The sequence below is a fragment of the Homarus americanus genome, unplaced genomic scaffold, assembly GCF_018991925.1.
Source record: "Homarus americanus isolate GMGI-L3 unplaced genomic scaffold, GMGI_Hamer_2.0 scaffold6354, whole genome shotgun sequence".
NCBI classification, from domain to species: domain Eukaryota; kingdom Metazoa; phylum Arthropoda; class Malacostraca; order Decapoda; family Nephropidae; genus Homarus; species Homarus americanus.
The window spans coordinates 965,958-980,254 of NW_024715548.1; the positions used below are offsets into that span (position 1 = coordinate 965,958).

Genomic DNA, 14,297 nt, shown 5'->3' on the forward strand with positions numbered 1-14,297 from the left:
AGTTGCAGGACCCAGTGTCAAGGAATAGTCTGAGAAGACAAGACAACTCGCCAACTACAATGGCTAACCATTACCATGGAACACGGTTAGCAAATCAATTAACATCTAAGTTCCCAAATTACTGCTGAATAGACTGAGGCAAATGGCATAAAGAAACTTGCCCATAGTTTCACCCTGCCCAGGAATGAAACCCGGGACCATTCACTTGGGAGGCGAGTGTGCTGACCATTATACCACAGGTCGCCTTCATAAGGTCAAACCCCTACAGAGAATAAACATTTCTTACTTCCACGGGAGTTGGTGTTGGATTGTGGGAGGGAAAGGGGGGAGCAGGAGGGGGGTGTGGTGTTGGATATCTCAGCCTCTCCCTACCAGGCCAAGCTGTGAACTTTTTTTTTTTACGGGAATTAGCCCACCCGGGCACAGGTCAAACGACCCACAACGGAGCCTGGGGGGCGAAAAAAAAAAGAAAGGAAAGAAATTGTAAATATAGAAAAAAAAAGGTTATACTGTATTAATCTACACCACGAAGATGCTGGAAAACCAGCTTTTTAAAGTGAGACAGATTGTAAGAGCATGGAAACACAGAAGAAGGCAGAGCATTCCACAGTTTGGCTGTGTGAGGAAAGGAGGAGGTACTAAAACGGGTTATTCTCGTGTGACTGACATCCACAGAGAAACGGTGGGCACCGCGGGCAAGACTTGTGTTACGAACCCACGGCCTTGTCGGCGGTACACAGGATGCCAAGTCCACCGAACCTTGCCTGTTAAAGTACCTGTAAAAGAGAGAGAGTGAAGCAACATTGCGGCGAAAAGAAAGGGAAGAGAGATTGTCGACTAAAGGAGGAGAGTTAATAAGACGAAATGCCTTGGATTCCACCCTATCTAATAGTTGGACAGAAGAAGAGCCACCCCAGAAATATGAGAGCGGTACTCCAAGGTAGGATGAATGAATCCCTTATATACTTGGAGCAACTGCTCAGGAGTGAAGTGGCTGCGGCATCTGTACAGCATTCCCAACTTTCGGGAGGTAGCTTTAGTTATACTAAGGATGTGTGATTTCCAGGGCATATTGGAGGAAATGGTGAGGCCTAACATATTTATTTCTGAATTTGGGAGGATGATAGCGTCCTGAAATTTAATTGGTGGGAAATCGTCTAATTTACAAAGTGTTTTTCAACTCATAGTTGTGGGTAGATACAGCTACTCCTCGACTTGCAACTACCCGGACATACTACCGCCACAGTCGTATAAAATATTTTTAAAATTGCAGTACGTATTTTCGAGTCCCGACGTTAATGATTGCGCTGTGTACCGACAAAATTTCCGTTTGTAATTCCCTTTAAAATGGCTGGCAAGCGTAGAAGTGAGAGTTCTCGTGGTGCTGAGAAGAAAGAGACACCCATTTTAGATTTTCTATGTATTATTTTCGCCTTTTTGACTTCCGACCAATTTGACTTACGACCTGGTCGTCGGTCCAGAACCCTGTCGTAAGTCGAGGAGAGACTAAATTTATTAAAAAATATTTTTATTACCATTACATGCACACAATCATTCATACAGAATGAGCAAAAAATTCAAGAAATTATTATCATAGGTTCAAAAACATGGAGAATAAACATTTCTTATGTCTGCGGGAGTTAGCCCACAATCGTGGGAGAGTGTCTTTGGTGAAATGATTGCCAATTGGCAATGCAATATACTGTATTTTCTTAAAAAAAAATTTTGGTAATTATTTTAATTCACTCCTCACATTTACAGGGGAATACCCCGGTACATTAGACTGCGGAGGAATAAAGATGTCACACTAATTTGCAGATACTCGAAATTCAATACCGCCGTTGAGGAAATGGTATAGAGAGCAAAAACCGTGGATACTCGTAATCGGCAGATGGGAAATCCGCAGTTGGCGAGGGTCTGCTGTATGATATTCAGCCAAGTTTTCATTTAAACATATGTGGCACTAAAGTACTAAATGGTTTCTTTTTAAAAATTATACTTCCTTGTTTTGATGCTGTAGTAGACACTTTTGATATTGACCTATATACCATCCCTAACACGGGTCACTTGCTGGTTACATTGTAGTCATAAATGAAGGATTCACACAGGCTATCCTATTTTATGATCAAAAAGATACAAGAGACCTGGGGTGTAGCCATCCCTTCTCCCTTGGTGCAGGAACTGAGAGAATTTGTGCAGAAAATTATTTATATGGCCTCAAGGAGCTTACTTGTCTACTAAGTGTGTTTCGGTTCACTGTACTTTGAAGTAACTGGTGGTTCAAGTGGGATTGCATGTTTGACCTTAAGTCATTTGGATGAGGAAGAGGAAGTGGCGCTCACATTAAAAACATTATATAGGCTTGGCCACCTAGATAATATATGTTGAACCAGCCAGCAACAGGTGGGTTCTGGCAGAAGAAGTTTATTAGCAATTCAGATTTCAGTGGTTACTTACATCTCCATGGTTATCATCTGGGAGTTTGATTATCACTTTTTTACATTTTATAGCATGCTCTCAGAAGGTACTAAGTATTGTGGTTTGAGTAACTTTAAATTTACAAGCATTAATCAGCTGCTTCATACAATACTCTAGTGTCATCATTTTGTTATATCACATGTTAAAAAAAACCCCAGAAATTAGCTGTATACTTCACTAACCTCAAAGATATTTTTGTTGGTTATTCACTAATTCTTTATTTTATATTAGGTAAAAATTAGATGATTAATTACCTATACCAGGAACCTAAAATTTTATTAAACAAGTAAATCAAAACTGTCTTGAGTGGATACACTGCATGTGTGTTAAATTGTGTGAAAATTTATCTTTGGTGTTGGCATTGGTGTTCCAGCTCCTATGTTGAAAATGTTGAGTGCTGGGAAACGGTTTATAAATGCCTGGTTTTCTTTGCATGATTTTTTTTGTATTACATATTGTACCAGTAGAAGATCTTGGTGATGAGAACACTGCAACTCTTTGACATCTAATGCACCAATAAACTACTTTTTTGGGTCTTAGTCTGTCACTACAAGTAGTTTTCAGTCATTGCTCATTTGGCTTTGGTATGATACTGGAGTTCTTAACATGGGATATGGCTGTCTAACTTTTACCATATCTAAAAATTTACATGTGTGAGATGGATGGCTTTTGAAATTAAATCTTTGGTGATGGGTTCTAACTACAGTATTTGGGCAAATACAGTTTTAAGTATTGGGTTTACTGTAGAGGGATTCACTTGATAGTGTAGCTAATATGCACCGCCCCCTCCTTGCCTGCTGCCTATGCTGACCACGCTGCCGCTGCTGCTGCTGCCGCCGCCCTCTAGGAGCCACTCTACTGGAGGAGTGGATACTCATCTTTCATGGCACCAGAATTAACCCAGAGAAGTGGCAGGCACGAGGGGGGCGTAGAGACCGCGGTGGTTGGGGGGCAGTAGGAGGACGGGGGATTGTGCAAATCTCCAATCCTTATAACCCCCCAACCACTACCACCACCACATCAACCACTTCCAGCACCACACCCCGACCATGGCACCCCAACCAGCCAGGAAACCCTTTGTATTCTAAACCCCCTCAGTCTCCCCAATCCCCTGACTACAAGTCAAAGTTATATCCTGCTCCTATTCGCCCACCAAACCACCGTGACAGCTCCCACCATAAGGGTAACTAAGTGGCCGGGTATTCCCAACATTCCTTTTGTAGTGGTAACCTCTTAAGCTGCATGTTTTGCTTTTTCCCATTAAAAAATTTATCTGCATGCTTAATTTGCTACTAGATAGTTTTTTCTGTGATTCAGTAAATTTAGCATTACCCCTGTACCATGTAATCAATGTGATGTTAAAGCTTTGTAGGGAGATTTATAGATTTCTATGCCTTATTATAAACAAAATACGAATGGAGTTTTAAGATCTTTCTTTCTGCTTTCCAGTGATTACCTTGTTCCTTGATAGTAATATTAAGTAAAGTTCCTTTTATCACTTTTGAGTTGTGTAAATTAATTTGAAAATCAATTCATGAATAGATAATTTATTGTGCAATGATTCTCCAGGTGCTTTCTTGGCATTAAAATCAATATAAATATTCCATCATGCTTAACATCAATACAGCAGTTCCTGCCCAGTCCATAGGATTATGTTTGCACAGATGCTTTTGAGTGTAAATATTGTGTAACGAAAATCAGTTCAGTTGAATTTGTGAAATTAAATTGGGTTTGTCCTAAAACATACTGTACCCCCAAACTCATTGAAATGCAAGAAATGATGATAAGAGTTAGGAACCTAACAAGAGAGAGAGTGCAAGAGACTGCAGCATGGAAAGCTGCCATCGGGTAACTACAGATAAACCCATTAAAGTGTGGAAAATGGCTATAATAATAATGATGAGGATGATATTGGACTGCACACAAACCAAGAAGGAAGCAAAGTGATGGAGAGGATCAGGGCAACGAAGGAAGGGAGGCTGGGGAGAGGAAGAGGACTATAAATGGCTTTGTATTCCAGCAGTAATATCTCAAAATAATTTATCAGGATTGCCCAGTATGTAATTATTTGTACTGTACAGTGAATCATTTCTAAATGCAAAGTGGATTTTCACTTACAACCAGATGCCCTGAAGACTTATAAGTGATAGAGCCATACCACCTGACACCACTACACTAGAAGATAGCTTTGCTGCCCATACTGCTCATAGCAGTAGCCACATGGATATAGCTTTTGTCTCCACTCCCATAGGTTGTTGGTTCATGCTCAGTGCATCCTTAATCCATCCATCTGTAAATGGGTACCTAACTTTCTAATTACTGTAGTAAGAAGTGAAGGAGGTAGTGTAGTGCTGCCCATACTGCCTCCTTATGTACCAGAAAGTAGTATACTGTAGTCTACAATGTGCTGTACCTGCATTGTTCTTAATAGGGTGTCAGGCATATGGGACCTACTTTTAGTGTACACACATGTACACACCTATCCTGTCTGTATTCTTACATTACATATTCTACTGAAACAAACACACAAGCGCTATACTAGAGTGTTGTTGTTGGTATAATGTTATTACTGCACTTCAACAACGATGGTCTTTAACGTATAGCAAGGTTAGTAAAACACTAGTCCAACAACAAAGAAAAATTACAAAAGATAGAACTCACTGTTTGATGATTTTGAGGGTGTGGATGCGGTACAAGTCTCGGGAGTACTAGAAATATGGCTAACAGTGGCTCGATGTGCGAGTAACAACTCGGGCCATAACACCAGTCTCGGTAAAAATATGTTGGAATCAAGTCAAATTCTCATGTTTTATGAACTGGAGAAATGAATCGACCAATCCTCCATATCAGTGTGGAGTACTGTACCTCTTAATCACAAACTACATTCTTCTGACCTACACCTTATGGCTCCTCTACACAAGGCTTATTATACTGTATACTGGGTATTATATAATAAGCCTTGTTACTGTGCAGTAATAAATTTGCTTTTGTTTTATTTTTTATTGTTTATTAGTATTTATTTTTAATCAAATAATGCACATTAAATAAAGAAAATTTAAATATTTAAAGTGCTTTGTAAAACTTACATCCTTGTTATTCTAGAAATATACAATACTGTACAGTACAGTATTAAAGATGTTGTGAACCAGAGTTAATGATTCACTCATCATTTATTCTACATCTCTCTCATTTATTATAAATCGCCAAGTGTTATTACCATATGTATGATAACAGTTGAAAATATGATCATAACTCCTGTGCTGTGTAACATTAAAGAAAGGTTAGCCAAAACAATATTGTAAGTGTTTGGTTATTACTGTATGAAGATAAAAGTCGGATTTTTTCACTTAATTCAATGTTTATAAAGACTTTTAGATTGAAGTTTGAATATACTATTTGTCTGATGTAATTTTGCCTCCAAAAAATTATTTTAAAATAATGTACAAATTATTTAGACTAATTGGCAGTATATTCCATGGCTTAATATGAATTGCACAGAAAATGCACATGCACTACAATTCAATGGGCAGCAGATTTAACAAAATGTGGATTGGGCAGGATTTATTGCATTACAAAATAAGCACTTGTGCATCTTGTGTTTTTACTTCATGTTTGATTGAAATTTGTGCCCGTAATATAATGTTTATACTGTATATGCACTTGTATTTTAAAATGCTTGCAGAACAATAATCAATTGACCTGAATTAAGCTTAGACAATAATTAGACATTAATGTTGTCCATCTAGGGTGGTAGGTCAAGCAATAGCATTAATTGGTAAACAGTTTACAAATGTTCCATGATTGAAATGACTACTGTACAACGTCTGCACAAGTAACTCAATGTACAAAAAAAGTTATCTTAGTATTTATTTTGAGGAAAAACAAAAACAGCCAGTCCATAAACATGAGTTTATTAGTGTCTTTTACATTTTTGGGCAGCTTTTTTCGGATTAGCCCACCCGGGCACATGTCACTGACCCACATTGGGGCCTGGGGGGCAAAAATATTTATAATAATAACAATAATAATAATTAATTCATCATAAATAAAATTTATAAAAAAAAAAAATTAAAAATTAAATAATAATAATAACAACAACACTGATAATAATAATAATGATAAAGAACCATAAAGAAATAAAAAAAAATTAAAAAAAGATCAATAGTGAGAAACGATATGGTATGTAAGTTGTGTTGTCAAAGTAAGAGAAACAATTGAGACCCTGCAATTGTGTGTAAATGAGGCAGAAAGTCAGATCAGCAACCTGGGACTTGGCCACAATTTTTGTGATGCCATATGGCAGCAGGGTCTACCATTAGACAACACATTATGCCTCCAATATTTTTCCAGGTGGTAGTACCTCCCTGTTTGATAGCTGCCTACTACCTACTACTGTACCTTCTTATGTATCCAAAGTTTCACTACTGCCTTCACTGTATAGAGCAGGAGGATATGACTGCATGAGTCAGGGTCAATTAACTCCTACAGTAGGTTATGACAGTTCAGCTGCAATGTTTTGTTGGACCAAGTTTGATTGCAGTTGTCTTGACCAATGGAAAGTGTATGGTTTGCTATTTTGTTCCCAAACATGATTTGCTTGTTTCCTTACTCAAACAGGTGTAGCTTGTGCATTGTTCATGGTTGTGCATGTGTGGCAGCTGCTTGGGTATTTAAAGAGTCACTTATGCACTGGTTTTAATACAATGACAGGGAAGTTACCAGTAGAGTGACTGGATTTTTCAAATAATTTTCTTGCATTTTCAAATTTTCACATTACCCTTTGACTTGGTTTTAATTTGCATATTTTGATTAAGTTTACTGTAGCTCTAAAGGCAGATAGTGTGTACAGGAAAAAATTGCTTAATAATGCCAATTTGAATTTGAAACAGGAATTACACAGGAGTAAATTTTGTTGTTACATTAACTGTGTGGTAGTTCTTGCTATTTGGTTTTATTGAAATAAAAACTGCTAGAAACAAACACCATTTATATCTTTTGTGTTATGACAGTTTCCTCAGTGATACATTTCTTCACAGGTAAAACTGAGGTGACCGAGTGGAGTATGACTTTGTATGGAACAGAAACCGAGCCAGGGCAGGCAGTTCCCACTCTAGTGGGTGAGCATCCCTCTTCAGTCTCTCACTCAAATGATGCTACTGTACACCAAGTAGTCGACACTACTGAAGGCAAAACCGAGACACGTGACCCAGGCAAAGAAAATTTTGATCATTCTTCTTCCTCTGCTGCTCCTCCAACTCCCTCTCCTCATCTCCTGCAGCTGGGCACCCTTCAGAAAGTTCTTCCACCAGGCTGCAGTCTCATGGATGCTTCCGGGGCATGCATAGGTTTGTGCCTTGTAGTGGTGGTGGTTCACTTGGTGGTGGATGGTGTCCTACTTGGTCACGCTGGCCTAAGGAGAGTGCAGCAAAATGAGAAACATGTTGGAGACCATTGTGAGAGCTTTAGTCACTTAATGAATGTGGGAACGTTAGCTCCTGACACTCGGTACAATAGCATATGTGATAGGGATATCAGTAATAGTGCATCTTGGATCTTATTACAGCGTCAGACATTGTTAGCTCGGTACAGTTAGTGTCGAGGATTTTAGCTAATAAAAGTTTTATTTGTACTTAAAATAACTGGTTTTAACTTCAGGATGAAAAGTGCTGATGGTCTCAGTTGAAAACTTGCCAAGATCTAACCAGTAAATTATCACTAATGATACTGGGAAGTTAGAGAAGGACAGTCCAGATATTGAAAAAGTGATTATTATACTGTATATTAAAGATGCCATTCATCAGATAGTTCCAGGTTTTATGGTAAGATCAAACCCCTCCATGACACTCTTGTATAAACTTGATATATAGTACAGACTTCTCATCTCTCCTTGAATGTTCATTTCATAGAGTGCCTTTGGCATTTTATACTAATTTTTACTCTACAAACTTTGGATATATCTTAATGCTGCCTGTGTAGTACTAGAACTAGGACTTTACCTTGACTATAAATATAGAGCATTTGATTTTATTCTCAAGCTGCTGGGAGACAAAATTCATGTCTAAGAGGTTAAATGTTTTGGGTTCGTACTTTTTCTTAATTTGGGCCCGACTTCATAAGTAATTTAGTCATAAATACTCAAAATGCTTCTTTGTCGAGTCATAGTAACACATGCCATCAGTGTGTAACTAACGAAAATGTGTGAAAGGATATTGGTGTCTTAAGCAGTTCATAAGTTGATCTATGATTTTTGTAGGGAAGCCTTGTTGATTAGCACTCTTGTCTTCCATGAGGAGAATACAGATGGTGAATGATATCTGGCCAACATGGATTATGGTGCCAGACTGACACATTATAAGTATTAGTAAGGGATGTATCCGGAGTGTGTTAAATGCCTTCAATCATGTAGTGTTGGCATTATTGTGGACCATCTCAGGAAGTAGGTGGTAGCCTCATAGAATGGAGAGTAGTCTGTTACATCATATTCTCTTTTACAAATGTTAGCCATAATTTGGATGCCTCTTAAGAGGAGAATAATTTCATTTTTATTGTTCTCTCTTCTGGCGGGATTTCCTCACAAACTACTTTAGAGTATTGGTTCTTGAGAATTAGATCAAGCAATGCTTGTGCATTCTCATTTAAGGCATCTGATTTATAGGCTTTTGGATTTATATATTAGTTTTTAAATGTTTAAATATAAATTGGATACAAGTCAGGAAGTTGCACTGGGAGCCCCATGGGCATTCCAAAGCAAACAGTACAGTATTGCAGTATAATGCTCACACCACTTTATTTTATTTTTGGTGGCTGCTGTTACCTCCTGATAGTTGCCAATCAAAGCCTCTTTTAACACATGAGGTGTTAAACTTGTACATTTTATATAATATTGTAGTAACCTGGGCATGAGAGGACCTGAGTATGAGTTTTTATACCTCACATGTAACCAAAGATAATCTCTCTGTTCCCTGTTTTATTGTTTGATACTGTTATATAGTATTTGTTCTTAAGTATTATTTTCATATTTTATTCACTATTGGATGAAAGTTTGAGATGTTCCTTAAAGAGATGTAAATGTTTGTAATTGTAGATGTATTATATTATGTTTTATGGTAATTTAGGGGAGTTTATATGCATATGTGATTTGTTGAATAAGTAAAATTTGAGTTTGTTCATTATCAGGGAGGTTGAAAATTCAGGAATGGGGTAAGTGTTTATTTAACTCATTCTTAATCATTTTCTTAAACACAGTTGTAAATAGTATGAAAGTTTGTTTATAAATGATGTGCATTCTTTTAAGAAGGGTGCTCGTCTGGTGTTGTCTAGTAAAATACCTTTTCTATGAAAAAGATGTAAAATAGGCTATTTTGGCGAATGTATTTGGAGGGGAGTGACTGACTAAAGCCACATGTAGAAGCCTCTGGCAATGGGGAAGGACAAAGGTTGCCAGATATTCATCCCTTGCCAAAAAAAAAGTTAAAAAATTAGAAAAGAATAACGGAAATTTAGGTAGGTGTGAATACAGTGTAACCTTACCACAATTTCATTAGCACACTGCTTGTACATGGAGCTATACCTTATTGTAGGAAGGTCCTCACTTCTGAGTGTTTGCAAAAGTAGCCACCTAGATGATGTATGTGTAGGAACTCAGGCTGTTTACATAATATGGTGCAAAAGGTAGTATTGCTCTGTTTATATGAGTCATAATTTTAAGGGATACCAGCTATACATTTTTTGTCTTTTGTTACAATACAGATAAATGCTGTCATGAAGTGTTCATGCAGAGGCTCCTACAAATCTTAGAAATAGCAAATGAAGTGTTACACGTTTGGTCACTGACAAGTTGTTGATTAATATAATACAGTAGTACAGAAAAGTCAGAGTATTATATACACACTAATGTATAAGCAAAGTTACTGCATAAAGTAAAGTATGTAGATAAAAATGAAGGTAGTTTCACAATTAGTGTGGTTCAGACTAACAAGAAAAATCAGGGTTTTTTAATAGGTAACTTGGAGGACATATGAATTAAAATGATCCATTGCATTTTTTTTTTGTGGTTAAAGACAAAATAGATTCTATCTAAATGATAAGCTCAATGTACTCCGATCACTACCAGATTATAATTGTTACACTAGTTTACTTCAACGACCACCTGCCACAAGCGTAAGAAAATGAAATTTTTGGACCATCTTTGCCAGACAACTGTTTTTCCTTTGAACAACTATATCTCATAAACACTAAAATATTTTCCCTTTTTTTATTGCATTTAATGGATTGATATGTGGGGACATTGATATTTTGGTAACCCTATTACTGAAAGGGTTAGTTTTCAGTGGTGGAGATTAAGTTTAGACATATGCCTGGTCTCGCTTTCTACTTTGCCTCAAAAGCTATTAGATTTACACTTAAGCTAAAAACATTGTAAACATAAAAAAATTAGGCAAGAACCATCTGTAATTGCTACACATTTAAAAGAAAAAAATAAATGTATAACTATACTGTACAGTGGGCCCTCAATTAACGAACACAATTGGTTCCACAAAGTCGTTCGTTAACCAAGAATTTTGTTAACCGAATCTATTATTTCAATGGGGTATTGGGTAATTGGTTCCAACTCGCAAAAAAAGTACGAGTATGTACAAAGTACTGTATACCGGTAATAGAATTAACAAAACATTAAATATAAACTAAATACAGTGCTGTACTGTACAGTATACTGTGCAATAATAAATATAAATGCTGGTTTTTTTTTCTAAAAAACAATTTGTGATGTAGTCCAGAATGCGACACCTAGCTTATACGTAGGTATATTAATGCCTTGCAATAACTCGCCAGGCCAACATACAGGCAATTAAAACATCTAATAATATCTTAATAAGTAATATTAGGAGGGCACGTCGCTACCTGGCATTTAATTGCAATTCTCAAAACCCCCTCCCACACCCTCCATTACACGCACTGCCACCGTTTGCCTTAGAGCGAGCAGTAAACAAAAGTCAACTCTCGAGGGGTGGAGATGGGTGGGTTATAGGTGCCGCATTCTGGGATATATCACAAAAACTGTTTTTTAGAAAAAACGTCTTTTTGTTCAATCCGGAATGCAACGCCTAGCTTGAATACCCGAGCAGGAGGTGGAGAGGGAGGTGACGTTGCTTACAAGGTTCCACTAGCTTAGGTCCAGATTATGATTATAAACCATTTGGAATATTTTCAAATAATAGGAACATTTACCGGAAGGTAAAATGTTAATTTACATATCTCAATGAGGATACTCACTTTATTCTGATGAGGAAGGTGGTCCTGGTTGTGGAGATTGACTAGGTGGGGGAGGGGACCCCAGCACCACCATATGTGAAGCATCTTTCAGAGATAGGTGAAGACGGCTGTTTTTAAAAAAATTTTGAACATCTCCAAAAGCCCACTTCTTTGATCTGACTGAGGCTCCTATGCCACAGAAAGGCCACAGACCGTGCATATTTCCTGGTGTCATGTGCCAAAAATTTCTTGCCAGGGTCTGCTTGATTCACCGAGAAAAATATTTTTTCATTTGACTAGGAGACAATTTCTTACCATCCTGTGATGAGAACACATAGGGGCCTCGATTAGATAATCTGGTTAACCCTTCCTGAAGATTTTTATCTGGGCACAATATATGAGGAACCCTTGTCTCATCCATTAGCCATTTATCCTAATAGGTTGAGCTTGAAAATCCTCCCTTTAATTTTTTCTTAGGATCTCCGTAAGAAAAAGGGTAACATCTTCCTCAGAAAATACTAATAATGATGGATTATTGGAAATTGAAATCAGTTCACTGATTCTCATATCTGTTGCTATTGCTAGAAGGAAGGCTGCCTTCTGGAGCAATCCATCCCAAATCAGATTTATATTGTAATTATTCCCCATAAGAAATTTAGTAACTTTTTCTGGAGACCATGTTGGGATTCTCTTAGGCCGAGGGGGTCTCTGAATGAAAAAGGATGATCTGAGCATTTGATAAATCCTCGAGTTCAAAGTAAATTTAAAACCCCACACCAGAGGGTCAACCAATGCTGATTTATAAGATGCAATTGTCGATCCTTGAAGGCCTTAACTCTGAACAGAAATTCTAAAAATTCCAACAACTGTTTCCGACAATGTGTCTGGAGTCGTTAACTTGATAAATTGTTGAAAAAGTTTCCAAGCTTTCTCATATTGCATAGAAGTTTGGGGTCTATGACCTGCTATTACTTGGTTAGCTATATTGGAATTAAAAAAATATATATATTTAAACTTTTTTTGAGAAACTCAAGCGTGAAGTGCCAAGGATATCTCAAGCTGAGAATGCAGTACCTGGTCTAGACATCCTTGTTGCAATTGTAGTGGATGCGGGCTCCAGTCCAACAGATTCAGGCACCAAGGTTGTAGGATCCAATATGGTGCAATTAAGAGGACCTTGCCTTGGAAGGATCCGAGTTTGTGAACCACTTTGGGCAACATTTTCACAGGTAGGAACAGATAGATTGAATTCCAAAGGTTCCAATCTATGAGTAGAGCATTTCCTAAAAGATTCGATTGTTCTAGAGATGCATAAAATGGCATCTTGTGATTTTTTGGGGAGGTAAAGAGATTTATTTTTGGAGTTCCAAACTTTCTCGCTAGACTCTTGAACTCTGATACCCTTAGGGACCATTCTGTTTCCTTCGATACTGGCCTGAGACGGGACAACGCATCTGCCCAATTGTTTTGTACTCCCGGTATATGAGTTGCTTTGAGGTAAAATGTTTGTGGTATACAAACTTTGAAAAAATTTTCTGACAGTTTTAGAAGGGGCCAAGATCTGGTTGAGCCTTGATGATTGAGACAAAACACTGCCGTTTTGTTGTTCATGGCAAACAGGATCATCATATTTTTAAATTTGGGTTTGCCAACAAAAAGAATAGGACTACTGCTATTTATTTTACGTTTATGTATTTGTCCCAAATGGAGTTGCTCCACTTCCCTTGACTGAATTCCCCTTTTGAGGAATGGTATCCCCATCCTATTTCGGACGCATCCGTACAAACGACTAAGTCTGTTTGAGGAGGAACCCAGGGAGATGAACCGATTAGATTGACCCAATTTTTCCACCAAGACAGGAGATTCTTGTGAATAGGGAGAGAAGAAGCAGAATTTCTGTTTTTGTGAAGCAAATTCAACCCCAGATGAGTTATTTGCTTCTTCCTTATTTTGCCTAAAGGAACTACTATTGTGGCAAAATTCAACAGACCCAGTAGTTTTTCCCAATCGTGCCAAGAAACCTCTTTCGTTGCACAAAAGGCTTCGACTTGGTTTATCACATCTGTTACCTTTGCTCCTGGTAGACTGACTGACTGATTTATGTCCCAATGAAGACCTAACCAATCCAATTTCTGACATAGTATGAGATTAGATTGACCTGGTTTATCTTTAATCCTAGGTTTTGAAATAGTAGTACTGTACTAGTGTACGTTGGGTTGCCCTGTGACAATCTTCGAAAGAGTTTCCCACGGTGGCAGTGCATGTGATGAAGGGTGCGGCAGGGGGTGTTGAGAATTGCAATTAAATGCCAGGCAACGAAGTGTCCTCCTAATATTACGTATTAAGTAATTATTAGATGTTTTAATTGCCTGTATGTTGGCCTGGCGAGTTATTGCAAGGCATTAATATACCTAGGTATAAGCTAGGCGTCACATTCTGGATTGAACAAAACAATAGAATACTGTATTTTAACTTGCTTTGAGGTGTGTATGTCATATTCCCGGCAGCTTTGTTTACATATCAGACGACTGATTGTAGACGCAATCGATGATGACATGACATATTCT

At 37.7% G+C, this 14,297-nt stretch overlaps 1 protein-coding gene across 3 annotated transcripts in view; it reads left to right on the forward strand.

The window, feature by feature from the left end:
• The window catches only part of LOC121857898 (furin-like protease 1), a 51,874-nt gene that overhangs the window by 16,900 nt on the left and 20,677 nt on the right, over window positions 1–14,297 (forward strand). For 2 of the 3 annotated variants that reach the window (XM_042354142.1, XM_042354143.1), the window contains exons 13-14: window positions 3,326–3,661; window positions 7,515–7,823. In XM_042354142.1, the coding sequence (XP_042210076.1) occupies window positions 3,326–3,661; window positions 7,515–7,823 (645 nt within the window). The remainder of the gene's footprint in view (window positions 1–3,325; window positions 3,662–7,514; window positions 7,824–14,297) is intronic. The other variant, XM_042354144.1, reaches the window with a different exon arrangement.